Genomic DNA, 22,033 nt, shown 5'->3' on the forward strand with positions numbered 1-22,033 from the left:
TGAGCTGGGCTGGACCTATACGAAAAGTGGAGCAGCCGGGTGTGAAATTGGCTAGTGTGCAAGTGCTATTGTGTGTGGATGTATGTATGTATTACAGGCACAATATTAGCTAGGTGTTGGCTGGCTGGCTGGATGAGTTGATGGAAATGGTTGATTATGTACAAGACGGCGGGGAAATAATACATAACCATGTGGAGAGGGGAGGAAGAGGACCGTAGCTCTGCAGGCAGAGGCGCGCCCACCACCAGCCAGCAAACCCGCTATATACATACAGAAGGGGGCCTCGCGAGCCCTAGCGTATCTGGAGCTTCACAGTGTATGCATAGCCCCCTCTTGTCGATATTAGGGCCGGTCTTCAGTGGACAGCGGAAAGTGGACAGTGGATGGGCAGATAGGTGAATGAGTAGTGAGAGGAGAGTGCAAGTATACAATGCACTTGTACTGTTCCCCGCAGAAGGCGCAGGAGGGGGCCGGCTTTGCAGCTTAGAGGGAGAAGGTCGAGAAGAGAAGGAGCCTCCGTGTCCCTTCCCTGGACGCGATTCCAGCGCCTGTTCTTCTGCCCTCCTGCCCTCCTGCTCCACCTCCACACCTGCTCCTTCCTCTGCTGCTGCTGCTGCTGCTGCTGCTGCTGCTACTGCTGCTCCTCCTCCTCTGCCGCCCCTTAAAAGCTTCTTCTTCCTTCCCTCTGCTGCTTGGGGCTTATCTGTTCCTGTTCTGCTCCTCTTCCTCTCTTCTTTCTCCTCTTCATCTCCCGCTTCTCTTCTACCGCCATTGCATCCCAATTGCTTGATACCGGCTCGTGAACGGCGTCTGAGTATCATTCCCCATTTGAAGTAATATCTGCCATTGATAGCTTCAACTCTTATATCTATATTGCACAACCTCGGCCTCTCCTCCACCGTCCGACTCGGCTCCGTCTAATACCGAGAGACCTCCTCATCTTCTCTCCCGCCTTCACCCACAATGTCTGCCCCCAAGGCCTCGCTCTCCACCCACCTGAAGCCCACTGCTGGCTCTGGTGTCGACGAAGATGTCTTCGCTCGTAGACACGGCAAGACTCGCAGTCACATGGCAAGCTTCCCCCACCTCTGTAACGACACTCCCCATTGAACTTGATCTGTAATATTGGTGGCGCAAGTGTGCTGCTAGCTTTGTCCAGAAACTTACAGAACCCGCGCTGGACTGCGCCCGAGGCTGCTGCATCTGTTTGCATTATTGTGTCTCCATGACACCCGCCTTCACGACTATGGCGTTGTCTGCTTGCCCCGCGCATTGTGTGGATGCTACCAGCTGAGCGCATATCTAGAAGCATGGATGGCCTCGCGCACCACTCTGGACAAACACACGTCTTATCATGGCACCCCCTCCCCCTCCTAGCCAAGCAACCGACCGCTGTATCTTCCATCTTCTCGGATGACTCTGGTCATGTTTTGCTGAAAGCCTTGGGCTTGGTTGCCTTCCCAATCAAAGACTCCCTACACCCACCTGGAATCTTCCGTGTTGAGTTTCGTAGCCTGTTGCAGGCAACAGAACTCAGCTTGATGCCCTATATAACTGCTGTCATAGCCGCAACATTTACTTTCTCTTCACCATCACCGCTGCCACTTTCACTTTTTGCAACGTTCAAAAACCATGTCGTGTAACACAATACTAACCAGTTGCCAACAACAGGCCTTCGAGAACACCTCCACCAATGTCGCTGCTGCCCAGATGCGCAACTCCCTGACCAACCTGGCCGAGACCGTCAAGGACCCCGAGCAGAAGGCCATGTTCGAAACTGAGATGGACAACTTCTTTGCCCTGTTCCGCCGCTACCTGAACGACAAGGCCAAGGGTAACGCTGTGTACGTGCATCTCTTCATCTAGATCACCTTTGTTTTCTGGCTCCACTAACACTCACAACTTTGATAGCGACTGGGATCGCATCCGTCCTCCCGCACAGGGTCAGGTTGTTGACTACGATGACCTTGCTACTTCCGAGGGTACCCAGTTCCTCAGCAAGCTGGCCGTCCTGAAGCTCAACGGTGGTCTTGGTACCTCGATGGGTTGCGTTGGTCCCAAGTCTGTCATCGAGGTTCGTGATGGCATGTCCTTCCTGGATCTGTCCGTCCGCCAGATCGAGTACCTCAACAAGACCTACAACGTCAACGTTCCTCTGGTTCTGATGAACTCGTTCAACACCGATGAGGACACTGCTTCCATCATCAAGAAGTATGATGGCCACAACCTGGAAATTCTCACCTTCAACCAATCTCGCTACCCCCGTATTCTCAAGGACTCCCTTCTCCCCGTGCCCAAGAAGTACGACTCATCCATCAACGAGTGGTACCCCCCTGGCCACGGTGACGTTTTCGAGTCTCTGTACAACTCCAAGATTTTGGATCAGCTGATGGAGCGTGGCATCGAGATTCTGTTTCTGTCCAACGCCGACAATTTGGGCGCTGTTGTTGACCTGCGCATCCTGCAGCACATGGTCGAGACTGATTCCGAGTACATTATGGAGCTGACCAACAAGACCAAGGCCGATGTCAAGGGTGGTACCATCATTGACTACGAGGGCTCTGTCCGCCTGCTCGAGATTGCCCAGGTTCCCAAGGAGCACGTCAACGAGTTCAAGTCCATCAAGAAGTTCAAGTACTTCAACACCAACAACATTTGGCTGAACCTGAAGGCCATTCAGCGTGTTGTCGAGAACAACGAGTTGGAGATGGAGATTATTCCCAATGGCAAGACCATCCCTGGCGACAGCAAGGGCGAGAGTGACATCTCTGTCCTGCAGCTGGAAACCGCTGTTGGTGCTGCCATTCGCCACTTCCGCAACGCCCACGGCGTGAACGTGCCCCGTCGCCGTTTCCTGCCCGTCAAGACTTGCTCTGACCTGATGCTGGTCAAGTCTGACCTGTACACCGTTAAGCATGGTCAGCTGCAGATGAGCCCTAACCGCTTTGGTGACGCTCCTCTCATCAAGCTGGGTGGTGACTTCAAGAAGGTGTCCGACTTCCAGAAGCGGATTCCTTCTATTCCCAAGCTGATTGAGCTGGATCACCTGACCATCACTGGTGCTGTTAACCTGAGCCGTGGCGTGACTCTGAAGGGCACCGTCATCATTGTGGCTACTGAGGGTAGCACTATTGACATCCCTCCTGGTTCGATTCTAGAGAACGTTGTTGTCCAGGGTTCTCTACGTCTGCTGGAGCACTAAACTGTGCCGGCTAAAAAGCCTTTTTTCTGCGTTTCTGCTCCCCATTTCATGATATTTTCCTGCTCTCCCCATCATACAAACATACGTAATTCACACATACTTTGACGTCATACCCCCTCCCATTCTTCTCTTCTTTCACATTTCCTTATCAGAACCATGATAATGATGCCTTTTGTCCTTTTTTTGCTCTTTTTCGTTTCTTGTCTTCTTTCGTTACAACGGCAGATAATCTTCTACCTAAAAAAAAATGCCCAAGTCCTTTTTTTTTTTTGTTCTTGATGTGAGGAACAATCTTGGTCGAACCTGTCAATAACAAAGAAAAATGTCAACAACCGTAACCAAATGCCCTTGCTTACAAAGCTTATTTGCGACCTAAATGCCACCACATTGTAGAGAGTTCCAAAAGTTATCTAGATGTGCAAGTATAAAAGAAAAGACAAGGTTCTACCTAATAGGGATGGTATCAAAATGCATGTTGTTAAGAATGATTAAAATGAAGCCCTCCAAAATAAATGACGAACAATGAGTCAGATAAATAACAGCTTGACTAGCGCTGCCTTTATTTGCGCCTTTTTGCCTCGCACATTGGGCAGTACCACTTGCCGTTCGGCTCGCTGACCAACCCCACACAAGACCAATGGAACCACTCATAGGGGCAATCATCGTTGTCACAGGCCACCATGTCGCCAAAACTGACCTTTTGGCACAGGCAGTACTTTTTGTTGTCGCTGGCCTCGTCGTAGTCGCCAATTTCCTCGTCCTCGTCTGCGTCTGCTGCTCCCGCCAGCCCGCCGTGCGCGGGGCCGTTGGTGCCGGCGCCAGCGGGGTTGGCAGCATCGCCGTTTGCGGTGCTGCTGGTCTGTACACCTGTCGCGGAGGCTGGGCTGTTGGTGCCGGCTGCGTTGCTGGCGGAGCGCGCCGACGCGCCGCTGCCGCTGTGAGGCCCCGATGCGGCGGCGGCGCCGCCGTGGGTGGTAGTGGTAGTGGTGCCGGCGCTGGCGGCTGTGGAGTTGGCGGGGTCTGGGCCATCGTTTTCGGACATGTCGCTGCCGCTGTCGGCGTCGGAGAGCTCACTGTCGCCGGTGGAGGCTGGTGAGGTCTTGGTAGACTTGCGTACGCGGGATAGCGAGGATTTGGAGTTGCCTGCGGCGTCGGCGGTGCGTTTGCGGCCGGCACCGGTGCCGGTAGTGGGCGTGTTGGACTTGCGGCCGCTGGCGGTGGTCGTGGCGGCTTTGACGCTGTTGACACGGGGGCCGGCGCTTCCGGCTCGCACGGCACTCCCAGTGACACCTGCCGTGATGGCTGTGCCAGCGATGCTCTTGGGCGTGCCAGGGCCGAGGGAAGAGTGGCGCGCGAGTGAGCTTGTGGGAACAACGTTGTTGTTGACGCCGGTGCTCAGGCGAGGACGTTTTTGGCTAGCAGCTCCAGCTGAGACTTCACGCTGGTTGCGGTTGAGTATAATGCTGGCTGCTGGGCTTACGGGGGCAGATGCAGCATGTTGGTGAGAGGCTTGAGCATTGCGGATCTGGGTAGTAGATGCACGGGCTGTTACGGGAGTATGTGGTGTACCCCCGGCAGGCGCGATAGTTGAGGCAGGAGAAGCACCGAGCGCAGCTAAATTATTAGGGTTACGTAGAGAGAGATTCGGAACGGCTTTGTTAGCAGGACTAGGACGCAGGAGAGATGGCACTTCGTTAGGTTCCAAAAACCCCGGTTCTGCCCTATCGTAGAGCAACTTAATTTGGACATCTAGACTTCGTAAATGCTTGTCCATGATAGTCTGTAAGCGGGTAGTGAGAGCGACCTTTTCGGCAGCCAACTTCTCAGCATGAGCATAGTTCTCGCGCACTTGATTCCTTAGCTGTTCTTCTCTGGGATTTGGCTCGTGACTTCCCTGATTCTTGATCCATTTCTGAATTTTACCATCTCGGTCCTCTGCTATGCGGATACACTCGGCATATTGACGATCCTTGTCTGCTACTTCGTCCTGGATAAAGCGCACCTCCTCGGGAAGGTTTTGCACGCGGTTGAACCATTCGTCTAGGATCAGGGCAGGATCCATGGGTTCAGTTTGTGGCATCTTCTTGACGAAGTCGATGGACAAGTCGTCTCTAGGCATGGTTGTTAATTGCACGACCGGGTGTTCGGGAGAGAGAAGCAAAAGCAGAAGCAATAGACGCAGGCTCAAAAGCAAAAGCGAGGACAAGACAGGAGAAGGCGCAACAAAGATGGTAAAACGGCAGGTGAAGTAGATATAGGAGTATAAGAGAGGAAGAAATGAGAAGCGAAAAGAACAGCTATGAGATTTGCAAGTGATGAAATCAAGCAGCTTTTTTCTGTATCGATTCTTGTGGTTCTTAGTGAAGAAGATGAATGCAATACCACGTGCCTGTTTCTTGCTCTTTGACCCCGGAGTCGTTTATATGGATGGACAGGGCGTGTTCCGTCTGATGCGTGGAGGGGATTTGAGTTTAGATTTATTCCTTTTTCTCAAGACTGGATTCTTTTTTTCTTTCAAAGTTTGCGGGAGACAAATCAAGCTCTCTACCACGGAAAGAGAAAGCAAACACAAAAGACAAGGGAGAACAGATAAACGTTTAGGAGAATGGAGCTCAAGATAAGGGAGCAGGAAAAAAAAAGAAAAAGCTCGCAGAAATCGATGGAAACCCGCGGATGAGCTCACCTCTCGCATTCACGTTTCGTTGGATTTTTACGTCACCTGTGGTCACGAGACGCTCGGTCACAGACGTTGCTGGGCGGCAAGACAGGAGGTAATAACACGCCGTTGCGGAAGCTTTTATATGAGACGCGATCAGTTCGCGATGTCCCGGCGCGTTGTAAGAGAAAAAGGAGCAAGCCTTAGCCGGCAGAGACAGCCTCCGTCGAAGTCGACAGTGAGAAGTGGGAAATAAAGTCGCTAGCCGGAAGAGAAGATCGCATGAGGCGAAAATTGGGCGCTAAGAAGAGATGAAGATATCGGCCTAGAGATGAATGGGAAGTAGTTTGAGCGGAAGGAAAGAGGAGGAAGAAGGAGAAGAGAAAGCGGAGAAACAGAATTTTCTTTGTGAAGACTGGTCCTAACGGGAAGGTGCGTCGATTGAGGTTGTTCTTTCCTTGAAGCCCGAGATGGACGCCATAGGATAAGGCTGAAGGGTGACTTGTAGCCTTGCACGTGGGGCGGCCTTCTCAGTAGTTCTTGAAACTTGACAGCTGCTGACAGCTGCTCTGCATAAGTCTACGCCAACGACGGCTGGGCTTCGAGATGCCGTAGCGTCTTTTCAGCTGCTAAAGTCTGGTTTACCTACACATCGGCCTACATGATTTGGTATGAATTCACGTCTTTGTTTTTGTTTCTATTTGATACCCGGCATCTTTTATTGAGTGCCACTCTGGGATTATTAAGCAATAGCAGAATAGCCTATCAGTTCTACGATCTAAGACTCTCACATCTTCACGCTCAGTCTTAGCTTGAGTCTCACATCGTCTCACCACCGCCAACTCTTTGCTTGCAACAGTTGTTCCCACCGGCCTTGTTATGGACTTTCAGTTACCGGGGAGAGCCGGGATGGCAGCAGCTGCCGCTTCAGCTTCGGCACCGGCTGCAGCCCCAGCCGATGAGCCCTGCAGCGCCGCTGTTGACCCGCCATTTGAATTCAAGTTTCGGGCTCCCAAGCCCAACTATTTGCCACACATCTCTGACAAGGGCGACGACTACTCGATAATAGACGAGCATGCGGTTCCGCTCGAGCAGCACGGGCAAGATGCCTACGAAAAGTACTATTCACAGTGCGAGAAGCAGGCTCTGGAAATGGGAATTGAAAAGCCAAGAGGATACACTGTTTCATTTCATTGTAATCCTGAGATGGAGAAGCATCATTTTGGCCAGACACACCCGATGAAACCATGGCGTCTGACGCTGTCCAAGAGCTTGATTTCCTCGTACGGCATGATGTTTGCAATGGACAACTACTTGTCACGCGCTGCTACTTACGAGGAGCTCAACGAGTTCCATTCGTCAGAGTATCTCGATTTCCTGGGAACAGTGCAGTCAGAACCAACGCCGCGCGACTATGACAGCAGTGAGGACATCAAGTTCAGCCTCGGCGGCAGCGACTGCCCCATCTTCGAGGGCCTATACGACTATGCCTCTATGTCAGCTGGCGGCTCTATTGACGCTGCGCGCAAGATATGTAACGGCCAGAGCGACATTGCTATTGCGTGGGGTGGTGGTCTGCACCACGCTAAGAAGAATGAGGCGTCGGGCTTTTGCTACATCAACGATATTGTATTGGCTATTCTGCAGCTGCTACGTTACTACCCCCGCGTTCTCTATATTGACATTGACGTACATCACGGCGATGGGGTTGAAGAAGCGTTTTGGAGCAGTGACAGAGTCATGACATGTTCGTTCCACAAGTGGGATCCCAACAACTTCTTCCCAGGCACTGGAGCCCTCGACGACAACGGCCCCAAGAGCGAGCACAACCCCGGTGCCCACCATGCCGTCAATGTGCCGCTGTCAGATGGCATCACCGATGAGCAGTACAAGCAGCTTTTTCAAACTGTCGTCAGCACCATTGTGCAAAAGTTCCGCCCCAGCGCTATCGCATTACAGTGCGGTGCCGACTCGCTTGCTGGCGATCGACTCGGCCGCTTTAACCTGCAGGTGCAAGGCCACGGTGCCTGCGCCGAGTATGTCAAGTCTCTCGGTGTGCCGGTTATCATGTTTGGCGGTGGCGGCTACACGCCACGCAATGTTGCGCGTGCGTGGGCCTACGAGACATCGGTCGCCATTGGCTACAACGACAAGATCAAGGAAAACGCCACGCTACCGATGCACACACCATGGCGCAATGAGTTCCGCCAGGACACACTGTTCCCCACCATTGAGCAGATTCTTGGCGAGCCGCGACAGAACAAAAACACACAGAAGAAATTGGCCGAGGTCGTCGCGCACGTTACCGAGCAGCTGCGCTTTGTTGAAGCTGCCCCAAGCGTACAATTCCAAGAAATCCCGCCTGGTACCGACGCCATGAGAGACGAGGTCGATGCAGCCATGTCTGAGGAGGGTGCGGAAAAGGACGATCGCATCAGGAAGCGCAAGGAAAGGTCGATTGGTACGCCTATGGAACTAGTGTAGTGCAGAGGGAGGCAGGGACGCATCTAATTCTAGGTAACACATATTCAAGGTCTCAGCACATTTAGTTAATAGAGAGAGGGCTTTGGACTAAATAGAGCGTAAATTCATTCATAACGACATGCTAGTGCTAATTCTCAAATACCTACATTGTGCGGGAGCCATCTACTGAATGGCGTTTCGTTTTGCTACTCGTTCCTACTCACTGGACGAGTACACTGCCGCGGTAGCCTCCTCCTCTAGCAGCTGTCTCTTGATTTTACGTGCACTCACAGCAACAAACAAAACGAGCGCGATGCCAAGCAAACCACCGATCGACAGTAGCAGGATGTTGACGGGAATCGGGTTGCCTCGAAAGACGTGGTGGAACAGGTAGTCCAGACCCGACTGGCTAAAGTTGAACAAGCCGGCCAGGCATATGATGGTGCCGTAAACAGTGCCAAACGTGCGGAAGCCAAATACCTTGGCAGCATAGTCACTAACAGCGGTGTAGTAAAAGGGCCGGTATAGTACAAACAGGCACACACCGAGATAGGCTGCGGGTTGCGACGCGAGCAGACCCAGTAGGCCGATGGAGACAGCAACAACGACGAGGGTCGCCAGCACGGCCACGGTGGAGAAGTTGTCCAGAAAGACTCCAATGAAGGGGATGGACAGGATACCGCCCAGCGGTAGAGCCAGGTCAAAGAACTCGTTGATAGCAACTGCGCGATCATGGTCGCCGAAGATGGCCTCGTATTGCGCGCGGATGGTAGCAACGAAAAAGTTGATGCGCGTCATCTGGATGATGGTGAATGCGCAGATTAGCATGAACCATGGCGACGAAATCTGCTCCAGCGCCGTATTAGCGTGCATGACGCCCCAAACGCCCGAGATCTCGTTCTTGCGCTCCTCGCGCTTCGCCTGGCGCCCGGCTTTAGGGTCGCCTAGCAGCTCTTCAATGTCGGCCACGACGCTCTCGCAGCGCACGCGCTCCTCGTCGCGAAGCAGGGCCGTGTGCTCGTCGATCTGGTCGTCGAAGACGTCTGCATGCTGCGCCTCGGTGGCCGCCTCTTCGGCCTGCTCGGCCACCTCTACCAGCTCGCCGACCGTTTTGTAGCTTTGCTCGGGGAGCAGGAAGAGCTGCAGCAACACAATGATTACGGGCACAATGAGATAGTAGGTGAAGAATTTGCTGTGATTAAAGGCGCCGCCGGTGCGCTCGTAGATGATGCGGTAGCCGAGGAAGAGCGCTGAGCTGGCGTCAAAGGCGCCCGTCAGTAGGGCCAGGACCAGCCCAGAGTGGCGCGGGAAGGCATTGCTGAGCTGGAAGGCCGAAATGTACGTGAACGGGCCACCAAGCGCGAGGAGCATGTAGCCGAACAGGAAGCCATCAAACGGGACGGTCTCGGCGTAGGCCAGCATCAACGCGCCGAGGGCCAGGAACATGGCGCCGGTGATTCCGCAGACACGCGGTCCGTAGCGGTCTAGAATGGCACCGAGCGGCAAAGCGGCCACGTTAGTACTGACGGCAGCCACAGTGAACATGAGGTTCAGGTGCATCTCGACGCACGTGTCAATATCGTCGGCAGAGCTGCCGTCTGCAGAGCACTGTGCGCGGTAGGCGCCCTCCTGCTTGAGCACAGGCTTCAGCGCAGCATAGCCGAAGACGACACCGGCGGCTACCAGGCAGTAGCAGACAGTGACAAAGATCTGGACTGCAGTTGGGGAACATGACGATGGTATGCTGTTAGTCAGAGAAACAGGGGTGGGATTGAAGTTGGAGGTTGAGGTCATTGGAGCTGGCTTGGGGTAGACTCACGAAGGCGCTTCCATCTGGGGACTTCAAAGGCGCCCACGGCCTGGATGTTGGCTTGTTTGCTGACGGCACCGTCCCATGCCTCGGGCATAGGATTGAAGCTGAGTTTGCGCGAGCGGGTGGACGCTATCGAGCTCCGGCGCGAGGAGCGACCCGTCTGCAGCCCGGCAAAGGTCTCGAGGGACGAGACACGCTGCATTGTGGCGGGGAGTGGGTGCAGTAAATATAGACGTGGATGTGAGATAAGATGAGGTTATACTGGTAAACAATAGCACGGAGGAATAATCAGACGCAACAACAGCACAGAGGATGTGGAGGGACAGCCTACGAGCTGCTGAGGCACACAAACAGAGAACCAAGGAACACGGAGAAAAGAGGACGAAGCTAACAATATATAGAAGAAAAAACGGCCGGATTTGGCTACGCAGCACTCTGCTAGCAGGCCTGCTAGACTTGGAGGCAAATCCCGGGGGTTCGTGGCATGCACAGGTTACCTCGAGGCGAGGAGGGGGGGAAGGGCAGTAGGCAAGATAGAGAAAACAAAGAGTTGGACGCTAAGCACGATATGACGCGGATGTGATAGCTGGCAGGGGAGATGGAGAAGCCGTAAGTCTTGCTGAGTGCTTTATACGCCGGGAGGAACAGGCATAACATGTAAGTACCAAGTAGCTAACTACACAGTTATGTCGTGCCGGAAGTTAGAGTTACTACTTGGATCAACTGTCACTCTCCTCCTGCAAGCCGCCCCAAGCGCTCGTTTTTTTTCAGCTCCGGGATCTAAGCAGTAGAGCTATGACTTTCTGAAAATTCAAGCACCATCCCCAAGGGAGCGAGAGAGAAAAAAAAAACAAAGCCGCAAGTCGCCAGTCGCCCATACCGTGCATGTACCATGTGAAAGCACACACGCACTGTGTTCATCGCACTGTGTCTGTCGGGCGCAGCCAGCCGAAAATCAAGTCCCCCCGAAACCCGAAAACAGCCACCTAAAAGAGAATGCAAAAAAGAAAATCGCTGCTATTTGCGCAGTGCCTGTTTGGTTGCGTTGCACCAGCCAAACTTCAACTCCGTCTTAATCCGCCGGTACAAACCGCCCCCGACGAGGTGTCGCGGCCTTCTCTTTTTTGTGTGTCCACACACATAGTTAACCACTGAAAATCTCCTCCCAAAGTTTGTCTTTCTTCTTTCTCTTCTTGTCCTCCGGACTTTACTTCTTCTTTTTCTTCTCTCCCTCTACCGCCGTCTTTTCTTCTCTTCCAACCTTCGCTCTCCGCCCCCCCCTTGCTCGTCTTGATTCCCATCCGCCAGCCAGCGGCAACCTCCGCTTGGCTTCCCTTGCCTGACTCTTTTCCTTTTTTTGTGTTTCCCAAGCCCACGGACATTCCCGCGTTGCCAGATTCCTAGTCGAAGAACGGCCGCTACTTTCTCCTTCTCTGATCCCACCCGCAAGCAACCCAACCTCTCCTTCACTCACTCTGCTCTTCTACGGCCCCGTTCCAGGTGCTGTAACCCGAGTTGATCCGTTTCATTATCTACTAATTCTTTATACACTGACCCGGGCATCTCCTCATGATCCCCTTCTGTGGGCCAAAGTGTGGCTATTTGTTGAAATTCAAACCCTTTCCTTCCTTTCCCAAACCCTCCCAAGAAAAATACTCCCAGATATATAGAAATTGCTCCCCTATTTTGCTCATTGGGTCTTCCTACCAAGGAGTAACCCATCTCTTCAGCTAAGCACCTAGCATTAGTGGTGGAACAGGCGAGTGCCCTGGTGCACAAATGTCACACCAAGAGTCTCGGCAGTAGCAAAGACAAGCTCGTCGTTCTGGCTGCCAGTGGGAGCAGCAATATACTTGACACCGCTTCTGGCCGCGCGGTAGACATTGTCCGTGAAGGGGAACTACAAAAGTTGACTCGTTAACACACGCATTCTTCATTTTCGCCATAAAACGAAATCGTTCAAAACTTACAAAGGCGTCGCTCGAAACAGCGACATCTGTCAGCTTAGACAGCCACTCCTCACGCTCAGCATCCGTAAAGGCCGCAGGGACACCGTCAAACACACCCTCAAAGCTCTCAAGCTCCGGGCCACCTTTGGGCAGCTCACCGCTGACTAGTAGGTCGATGGCGTTGGACTTGTCGGGACGCTTGGTGCCCTTCTTCCACTTGATGCCCAGCACGCGAGGATGGAAGCGCAACCACCAGTTATCGGCCTTGTCACCCGCAAGACGGGTGCAGTGGATTCGGGATTGCTGGCCAGCACCCAGACCCACAACCTGGCCGCGCGCGGCGTAGCACACAGAGTTGCTCTGGGTGTACTTTATGGCAATTGTGGCGATCGTCAAGTCGCGCAGAGCCTCCTCTGACAGAGTGGCGCCTGACTTGGGGATCAGCACGTTGGAGAACGACGCGGGCGAAATGACAACATCATTGCGGCCCTGGGTCAGGTTGATGCCATATACGGTACGGATCTCCTGAGGCTCAGGCTCGTAAGCCTCGTCAATCTGAAGCACCAGGTAGCGGCCACCCTTCTTCTTTTGCAGAAGCTCAAGAGCAGCGGGTTCATAACCAGGCGCAATCACACCATCGGAAACCTCCTTGGAAATGATCTTGGCAGTAGGAACGTCCACAACCTCGGATAGTGCAATCATGTCGCCAAAGCTGCTCATGCGGTCAGCACCACGAGCACGAGCGTAAGCCTGGGCTAGGCCAGACTCATCAATGCCCTCAATGTCATCCACAAAGTACACCTTCTTCTCCTCAGCAGTCAGAGGCAGGCCAATAGCAGCACCAGCAGGCGACACATGCTTGAAGCTAGCAGCAGCAGGCTTGCCCAGAGCCTTCTTGAGCTCCTTGACTAGGGGCCAGGCGTTGAGCGCATCCAGCAGGTTGATATAACCAGGGGAGCCGCTGAGTACCTTGTAGGGGATATCGCGGCCCTTGGTGAAAGCAGAGGCGGGCTTCTGGTGGGGGTTAGCGCCGTAGCGCAGAGCCATGTGAGAGGCACCGCCAGCGTACTGCTCGCGGAAGTAGGCCGAAATGGCAGTGTCGTAGTCGGCAGTCGACTCAAAGGCCTTAAGGGCATAGCGGTTGCGCGACTCCTGGGAGATGGACCCAGATGCAAGCTCCTTGAGGAACCCAGCATAATCATTGGGGTCGCTCAGGATAGTGACACGGGCGTGGTTTTTGGCAGCAGCACGCAGCAGAGTCACGCCACCAATGTCAACCTCCTCAACGGCTTGGGGAATAGTGGCATCGGGCTTGGCAATGGTCTCCTTGAAGGGGTACAGGTTGCACACTACATAGTCAACCTTGTTGATGTTCTGCTCGGCCAGGTCCTTCTCGTCCGAGGGGATGTTGCGGGCCAGGATACCACCGTGGACAGCGGGGTGTAGGGTCTTGACACGGCCGCCTAGCATCTCAGGGGCCTTGGTGATGGCAGAGACGTCCCTACGCAGCAGCAAAAGCCACTCGTTAGCTGGATAAAACAACCCTAAGGCATAACCCGTAGATTAGGCATAGTCATTTACTCACTCAACAGCAATGCCGGCTTCGCGGACCATCTTGGCCGTGCCGCCAGACGCGAGAATGCGGACATTGTTAGCCGCGAGGCCCTTGGCAAGGTCTAGAAGGCCGGTCTTGTCGTAGACCGACAGAATGGCAATAGGGCGAGAATCAGCCATTGTAGATGAATATGGGTTAGGAATCGGTATGAAGAACTACTAAAGTAGAGCGACAGGTCAATGGGAGTTGGCGCTGAAGCAAAAGAAGAGGAGAGAAGGGAAAAAAAAAAACAGGAGCGAAAAAGTTGACGCCATAAAAAAAGAGGGGAGCTCCTCTGCGACCAGCCGGTCAGAGTAACTACCACCAGATGTGCTGCTGCTGCTAGCTACACAATGTAAAGGAAGGTGGGGTTGAAAATTCGATTCTGGACTGCGGGCAACTGCTGTTTGGGCGGAGTGGGAGACATCAGGGCTGACCAAACTCCAAATCTGACAAAGGGGCCTTGGTCATGACATATAGCATTGCATTATGAACACAAATTTACAATTGGACTCTACAGATACTCTCTTGTCTTTGTGTTCCCTATTAGAAATCTATGGAATCATGTCACGTCAACTGTCGCTACCACAAGATTCATGTTCCCGTTGCCGGAATCGGCCCCTCAGATTGACATATGTACAAGTACTCACAAGTAGAAGATAAAAGTGGGGCTTCTAGATCTTCGTGAGCCAATCACGACAGATCTTAATTGACGTGTCTACGAAGGAGGGCAGGAACTCAACATCATCCAAACTTTTTCCCCGAGATTGGGCAACTATTCAAATTTGCACAATGGTAACGATCTCACATTGCACAAGCAAACAGTGGACAACGTCAATGGCGCAGCTATACATATTATTACGACGTAGGGCAATAAAAGTCCGGACGCGTGTATATAGCCGGAAAGTTCAATATGAACCTCTGAGACTCCGGGAAATAAGGAAGATATAATCAGACACGGGAAACAAAACACAAGTCAGGAAAGAAGAAAAAACTTCAAATACAAAGAAAACAGAAGCAATGACAACTCCCAATGGGCTGGTGTAGTAGAAAGCTATAAGAGAACAAAAAATCAAGACACTGAAATAAACTAGCGCACATAAAAAATATTACTGCCCGCAGGCCATTAGGTAGTGCATTGCACTCCAACCACGCGGTGCCTTCTCCCAGCCCAATGTCGCATGTGAAGACAGAAAGGATGATTCAGGAGAAACAAAATATTGCAGCCGACAGCTATACACGTACTATCACACGACATGTATACAATTTGTATGCTTCGCTTTGTAATGTGGTTCACAGATACGATGACACTAGTAAACGACATCATATTCCAGAAATATATGCAGGGAGAATATAAACCATGGATATCCAAAAGGTATTGAAGCAAAACGACCACAGGCTGGGGGATGTAAGGAAGAGGTTGGAGGTAAGAAAGAAATTTGAGGGAGACTTTGTGCAAGAGAGATTCAGAGTCCTGTGACGCAAGACCAGAGAAGAGGAAAGGAGGGAAAACAAAAAGAAAACGAAACAAGGAAGCAGATATATGAGGCCAGGGAGGTATACGCTGCTGAAACAGAGAGACATCGACATAGCCCTTGCGTGCATGTTATCAAGATCTACCTGGCGGTAATCCCCTTCTAAAGATCGGGTTTCTTGGTCCCGTGAAGCCGATGGCACTTTTAGAAATCGCAGCGCATAGGGAAGAAAAGGTCCAATCCAAGCCTCCTAGCTGCCCATCAAATCACTCTAGAGCGATACAATCAGACACAATATTAGTAGAAGCGGATGATGGCAGTACCACCGTTCTTGACGCCAGTCTATGAAATAAGTTAGTAAAGATACACATTTGGAGTGCAAAAACAAGGTTAACTTACAGTGCAGCCAGTCGTGGAAACCGAGTATACGCCATTCTCCAGCTTGCACTCGATAGCAACATCACCAGTAATTTCGATATTAAAGTCGAGAAGCGCGGTTGACGTGGGGAGGTTGGGGAAGATGGAGATGTAGGTGATACCATCAGCGGACTTGCCAACACCAATGTTGACGGGGGCCCAGTTACCGGCACCCTTGGGGTCACGCTCGGAGTTCCAAACACAAGCATCGTCATAACCGTAGCCCTTCTTGTTCACATAGTACTGAGCAGTGGTAGGCTTGTTTTGCCAAACGTACGAAGTAGGGCTGTAAGGGTTGGTCAGGGGGATCTTCTGACCAGCGTTAGCAATGGCGGGAATGACCATAGACTCGGTACCGGGGTAGTCAGTACGGCAGGTGGAAACGAGCTCATCCAGGTCATTCTGGATGTAAACGCCTCCAGCGCCAGGAACACAAAGGGTGTTGTATCCATCGCGAGTTAGCTCGAGGTAGCCGTCAGAGTTGCAGTACAGACCACCAATAGACAAAGCCTTGTCAGCCGTACCCTGAGCCGAGGGCCACTGACTCTTCTCATGACCCGGAGGGCAGGAATACGAGCAGAAGGTCTTCTCAGTGCAGGTATCGCCCTCGACACCGGTGTGGATGAGGTCGATGGCCGAGTCACCAGGAGAGTAGTTAGGGGCATTCTGCAGGCCAGTCCAGCCGCCGAAGCCAAGACTGTTCTGGGGGATAGCGCCGTAGTCGCTGGGGAACTCGGAGCACTTGATGGTGCCGCTAGGGAACTCGGTATCGAGACCGGTACCAGAGTTAGAATTGTAACTAGCCTGGCTCGACTTGGCAGGGGCGGTTGAAGAAGTCGACGTCGTAGAGGAAGTTAGGCTGACGGGCGTGATCGAGCTGCTGGAGTAGGCTTCAATAAAGACGGCAGCCTTGGTGGACGAAGGCTCGATGGTCGGTGTGGAAGTGGGAGTGTGTGTGGGCGTAGGCGTCTCGGTCACGACAGGGGCCTTGAAGGTGGGCTCAGACTCGCCGACAACAACGTATTCGCCGTTCTTGATACCCTTGGCAGCATCTTCGGCATCGAGGGTCTCTCCTTGGTACTTGTAAACGACCTTAGTAGGACCAGGAACCCAGACGATCTTGGCGTCGCGCTCGACAAGCTCGTTACGCTTGATATGAGTAGCACGCTTATGGAGGTGGCGATGGCCATGGGAGGCGGCCTCGGCCACAGAGGCGAGGAGGGAGATAACAACAGCGTGCTTCATGGTGAACGAGAGGACTGAATCAAGATCTAAAGCAAGGAGAGACAAAGACAGCGCGCGTGTCAGTCAGCTTGAAGATGGACAAGGACAAAGAAGTCAAGGACGCGGAGAGGGAAGAGAGGCAAGCGACGTGAGTGAACAGCAGCCCCATCTTGGACATCTTATATGAATGGACATGTAGCAAAACAACAAGGGAACAGGGTAATAAATCCATTGTTATTTTTCTTTTTTCCCTTCAGTCTAGGATGTCGACTGCTGAACAAGTAGTCACAGGGGTTAGTCTGCACTAGACCAGCCAACCTGGCTGGCAGAGTGGATCGGGCGGGACTGGGCCTGGAAAGATATTCATGAACAAGGCGTGGAAGACAAAGCAAAGGGACTCACTCTTGAGAGTAGTGGCGGTGGAAAGGAGAAGCGCAAGAGGTTCCTGGAGCGGGAGCGAAGGCCGATGGTGATATTAAAAGGAAAGTAAAGCTTTCCAAAGAAGCTGAATCAGACAAGAATCAAAAAAGAGTGTGGTAGAGAAGCCGCGAGACGTTCTCAGTTGGAAATAGGATCAAGCTTGGGTGGGCAGAGAAAGAAAGCAAAAGAAGAGGAAGAGGAGAAGGAGAGAGGGGAGAGAAAAGGAAAAAAGAAAGATGGACAGACGCAGGTCGATGCATGGCGTTTAATGGGATCCGGGTGAAGGAGGCTTTGGCTCAGGGAAGCCAGGGGAAAACTATCAATACTGCAAGTATATGAGAGGACAGGCGGAAGGGCGTGGGTGTTTGAGGCGTGCCTCTAGGAGGTCGAGAGTTTCTGGGTCTGGGTCGAGGTCTTGGTGGTGGGTGGTGCGCCGTAGCCCAGCAATGGGCTTGAAGTACAGGTACGTGCAGGGCCATACTTTGACAGACTGACCCTCGAGTACTTATACTTGCTGCACTTGCACCCATACTTGCTTGTCCACCCAAATTAACTTCTTGGACAGCACGTTGGCAGGATTGGAGTGAGATTACAAGACATTGATTGGCACTAGCCACCAGACCATGAAGCTCCCACAAGCCAACACACCAAAGCACCAAAGCACCAGAGCACCATAAAATGGCATGCTGCCACCAATACACAAGGACAGACTACTTGTGCTAACGACATACTAGCTAGCACAAAGGTCTGCCATGCCACCCAAGGGCGGTCTAACCAAGCCAGCCCGCTGGTAGGGGCCCTTTGGGCCCTGCAGAGCAGCCCACTAAAGAAGCCTAAATCCAGGCACCAGGTCTTACTGCCAAGTCCACAGCGACAAAGCAGCACCCAAGGAAGCCCCAAACCACCGGCCAGGGCAAAAAAAACCCCTTTTAAAAAAAAGTCTGGCTTGCCATGCCACCAGAGGATGTACCTTGCAGACCCAAAGACACCGCTACCGTTCGTATCTCTGATTGGCTGGATGGCCCCGACGACGCCCCACCTAATATCAACGTGGCCCCTTTCTAGAGCAGGAAGGGAAAAGCGGGGTTACACACAGCACAGCCAATCAGGCGAGTCTGGTGGGGCGTGTAAGTGCAGGCTTCTGATTCGCAGGAACAGCAAAAAATGGACGAGAAATGCTCAAGAATATAATGTTTTCGCCAGTATGCGCCAGCGAAGTCGCAGCCATCTCCAGGTACCAATTCTTTCTTCCAAGCATAACGGCCTCAGTCCCCTCCAGTCTACTCATGTCCGTTGAATCCCTACTGCCCTCCTAGAACCGGCCCAGGATCAATACATAACGCAAAAAAGGGCACGACGCGGCGGCTTGGCAGTGGCCTCTCCCAGCCCACTCCCCATCCGGCACGCCCCCTCCATTAAATTCTCTCTATTTATTAGTCTTGTTACCTCGTTGCTAGCCTTGTAAGCGGTCTTTTGTTTCCAGAAAAAGCATCGAGGAATACCTTTAGGCTCGGCCTGTAAAATGAAGCTGCGTGGCGGCGAACGTCTTTGCCTTACTGCTTGTACTCGAGGTTATTTCTGGCTGCACATCTGTGTGTTCTGTCAGTCTGCACGTCGGCTGATCTCTCTTCTCCATCTGCCTCTGAATCTCCGGTGGTCTGTCGATAGTTCGCCTCTGTGCTGCTGTGCTCTTATACACGGCGGCCACATGGCTTGTAGTCGCTTTGACTTAAAACTGGCTCTGTCCGGATTTTGATCTCCTGTGCTTAGTCTGCTTTCAACATCGTAGAGTGTCCGCTCCTCTTTCTTAGTCTGTGTTTCTGTCTTTGACTACTCTAATCGTGCGATCAGTGTTGTCTCGCGCATGCCGTTCAGACAGCATCCACAACAAGGTTGCCGGGGAGAGCTTGTTTTTTCTTCTTTTCTGACAGACATGGGGGGCAGTAGCCAAGGGCAGACCGACAAATGACCCAACTCCAAGTCGACACACTGGAAACCGGCAACGATACGAAGAGCAACGGGTGGTCTTTGTGGTTGTTATTGAGGCGAGAAATCAAATGTATACCGACAGACACACATGCAGCACATGGGGCCACATGCGTGCCAGGCCATAGGGGGGGCTGGAATGGAGTCGAACGTGGCCAACCGTTTCTCGCCAACCGAGTCTTTGAACCACAATAATAAGTCTACAGACTTTTCTTTCTTCCCTTCTCTTCTACTCAGCCATACGTTCATCCGTATTCATCAAACCCTCTCCTCTATACAGGTGCAAGCTAATATCAACCAAGAAAAACAAGAAAAGCCACGCCTCCCTCCAGGGAGCAGGGGAAGCACAAAAATCTAGGGCAAGATATGTTGCTGTTGGAGGACCATCTATGTGCAGCTAGTGGTGCTATATTTGCCAACTTTGAATGCCGCCACCTAGCAGGCTAGAAAATAAGAAATGGCAAATAGGAGCTTTAGACGCGATACATGTATGCACAGCCGGTTCAAACAAGCACAATGTACCGGTGTCAAACTCAGCTTCGGTGTCTTTTCTTCTCTATTTTGTGACAACTAGTTCTCCATTACTACGACTGTGCAGCTAGCCGCCGCTCAGCTAGGAAAAATCCACGTCGGTCAAGATATTGGCCAGTGCAGCAGGCTTCCCGCCGCTAAACCAGGCAGTGAATACGTACTTACCAGTATCCCCCAGGCGCATATTACTTGAGAGTCTCTATAGAACAGATGAGAAACAACAATAGACACATCGAGCGGCCTATTCAACTGCGCAACAATAGCACTTCTGCCGCTGGATTTATTAGACATCCACGCCATTACTAGAATGTATTCACCGCTGGCTCTCTGGCTCTAAGCTACCGACTAAACCACCAGAAAGCTACCTTCTCTCTACTTCAGAGACCTCGGCTTGATATTCCGTGGCTGTGTGACCTCCTACATCCCAGATCCCCAAAGCTTTCCTTGTGCCACTCATATCAACGAGTTCCATTATCCTAGCTGCCCACCTCACCTTCATTCCAGTCTTGTTACAGATGACCCTTTCTCGTAGAGAGCCCTCCTACCAGAAATGTAAAAATGCAAAATGTATACATACATACAAGAGTACATCTTGTACGGAATAAAGTGGCAAAGTCAGCTTGGCCAAAGCATCCCAGCCCAGTCAAGTCTGTTGCCAGCCCATCATGCAGCCCAGGAGAGCAGCCACCACACCGAGCAAGAAAGAGCCCAGTCCAATGACGCTCGTTTGGTTTGCCTCCAATGACCTCGCTGCTTCGTCCCATCCCTCCGGCAGGTCCAGAGCCTTTGCAACTGGCACTTTGCCTATCATTACCATTTGTCCGAGTGCGAGTAGCCTCCCTCTGATCCAAGCTCTTGTCACAGGCACACTCTCCACATGCGCAAAAATATATCAAAGACCTCGCCCATGTGTCATGTTCCGCTTTATGTATGATCTGCATCTAACTAGTACATAGTTGGACAAGAAATTCTAGCTTCCGACTGTCCAACTTGACCTTGACTGTCTGCCCACTGACAGTAACTTCGCCCTAAAGAGAACAAATGTCATGATATTAGCCAACCACGTCAATGTCTACTCACCAAAGTACTTGGCAATTGTAGTCTCCTATCTCCTGTCTAGCTAGAACTATGTATCCCTTCTTTTTTTTCCATCAGCCCATGTATAATTCATGTCCTTGGCTTGCTTGGCTTTTTATTTTGTTTCTTTGTTTCCCAGCTTCCCTCTCTTCCTCCTCCTCCTCCTCCTCGGGGATCGGGTGGCTCTCTTCTCTCCTCTTCTCCTGCCAAGGCCTGCATACAAGCCTGTCAGGTGAAGATGGTCTTCCCCTTGTGAGCACAATACACACACATAAAGAAAAATAAGAAAAAAAGGACATGAAACAACAACAAACCTGCGCACATACACCGCATGTCCCTCTTCCCGACCTGAACTTTCTTAACCTGCCCAACTAAGATCGAGAATCAATATAGAACAGAGAGAGCGCACTGGCTCTTTGGCGATCAAAAATAGTCCTCGGTCTCTTAAATCCTGGTTATGGGCAATTTCAAGGCTGGTGGTGATGGGTATCAGTTATGCCGGAACCTTGTGAAGTAACCCTGGTAAACATGTTATTAACCCTAATTATCGCTATAAAAACACTTGACTTCAATCAATCTTTAGAAACTATTGATATTTTTCAAGTCTCAAAATTCATAACAAGACGTTGTGAAGGGCCACTTGGGATCATGGGCCAAGTATAAACTCACGTTTGATACCGGAAGTTATGAGTGACAGCAACAATTTCACTATAGACTCGTACCACATAGTCAGATAGTGTTGCCAGGCACATGTGGCTGTGCCTCGACCTACTACTACAAAGCTTTCATACAGATAAATACCTAGGACCTAGATTATGATGGCTAAAATGGTCTATTCACTAAGAGTATCTACTGGTACTCAAACAGAGCAAGTCCCTATGACGTAATGTTACCCAAAGATTAGGCCAGTTACCGGCCTTTGAAGAACAACCGGAAGACTTGAGATCGGGACTTGAGCTATTATAGCGGGCGTCACCGCGCACCGAGCCATAAGTCTATTCAAAAGGCGACACCAGGCCTTTGTCCGCTGGGCCGATCGAGTAAGGCTATCAAGGCGACAGCGTTGCGGTCAGGGCCAATGGTTCTGTTGCTTGATAAGCGCTACCAAAAGCGGGGCTTGCTTGCACCACACCTTGACTAGCTTGAGCAGACTTATTACCACGAAGTCCTCTTATCAAGCTTGCTCGAAGTGTACCATCACCAGTATAACGGTTGTCTGATATATC

The 22,033-nt window shown here is 51.9% G+C and overlaps 6 protein-coding genes across 6 annotated transcripts; 2 read left to right on the forward strand and 4 right to left on the reverse strand.

Annotated features, from left to right (window-relative positions):
• Positions 1-1,632: 1,632 nt before the first annotated feature.
• BROUX77_000523 (uncharacterized protein) lies at positions 1,633-3,202 on the forward strand (the record flags this gene model as incomplete). Its single annotated transcript, XM_073750077.1, has 2 exons — positions 1,633-1,844; positions 1,912-3,202. 2 exons carry the CDS (start codon positions 1,633-1,635, stop codon positions 3,200-3,202), a joined length of 1,503 nt encoding a protein of 500 aa, XP_073608760.1.
• Positions 3,203-3,761: 559 nt separating this feature from the next.
• Positions 3,762-5,321, reverse strand: BROUX77_000524 (uncharacterized protein; the record flags this gene model as incomplete). Its single annotated transcript, XM_073750088.1, has 1 exon — positions 3,762-5,321. The coding sequence occupies one exon, from the start codon at positions 5,319-5,321 to the stop codon at positions 3,762-3,764; it is 1,560 nt and encodes a 519-aa protein (XP_073608761.1).
• Positions 5,322-6,737: 1,416 nt separating this feature from the next.
• On the forward strand, positions 6,738-8,342 carry BROUX77_000525 (uncharacterized protein; the record flags this gene model as incomplete). Its single annotated transcript, XM_073750099.1, has 1 exon — positions 6,738-8,342. One exon carries the CDS (start codon positions 6,738-6,740, stop codon positions 8,340-8,342), a length of 1,605 nt encoding a protein of 534 aa, XP_073608762.1.
• Positions 8,343-8,537: 195 nt separating this feature from the next.
• On the reverse strand, positions 8,538-10,336 carry BROUX77_000526 (uncharacterized protein; the record flags this gene model as incomplete). Its single annotated transcript, XM_073750110.1, has 2 exons — positions 8,538-10,036; positions 10,141-10,336. The coding sequence occupies 2 exons, from the start codon at positions 10,334-10,336 to the stop codon at positions 8,538-8,540; spliced, it is 1,695 nt and encodes a 564-aa protein (XP_073608763.1).
• Positions 10,337-11,878: 1,542 nt separating this feature from the next.
• BROUX77_000527 (uncharacterized protein) lies at positions 11,879-13,817 on the reverse strand (the record flags this gene model as incomplete). The annotated part of the gene is made up of 3 exons (XM_073750121.1): positions 11,879-12,034; positions 12,105-13,584; positions 13,669-13,817. The coding sequence occupies 3 exons, from the start codon at positions 13,815-13,817 to the stop codon at positions 11,879-11,881; spliced, it is 1,785 nt and encodes a 594-aa protein (XP_073608764.1).
• A 1,632-nt stretch (positions 13,818-15,449) lies between these two features.
• BROUX77_000528 (uncharacterized protein) lies at positions 15,450-16,814 on the reverse strand (the record flags this gene model as incomplete). Its single annotated transcript, XM_073750132.1, has 2 exons — positions 15,450-15,494; positions 15,552-16,814. The coding sequence occupies 2 exons, from the start codon at positions 16,812-16,814 to the stop codon at positions 15,450-15,452; spliced, it is 1,308 nt and encodes a 435-aa protein (XP_073608765.1).
• Positions 16,815-22,033: the final 5,219 nt, after the last annotated feature.

Source organism: Berkeleyomyces rouxiae (assembly GCF_048999995.1).
Source record: "Berkeleyomyces rouxiae strain 22BRR77 chromosome Unknown BrBRR77_ptg000001l, whole genome shotgun sequence".
NCBI classification, from domain to species: Eukaryota; Fungi; Ascomycota; class Sordariomycetes; order Microascales; family Ceratocystidaceae; genus Berkeleyomyces; species Berkeleyomyces rouxiae.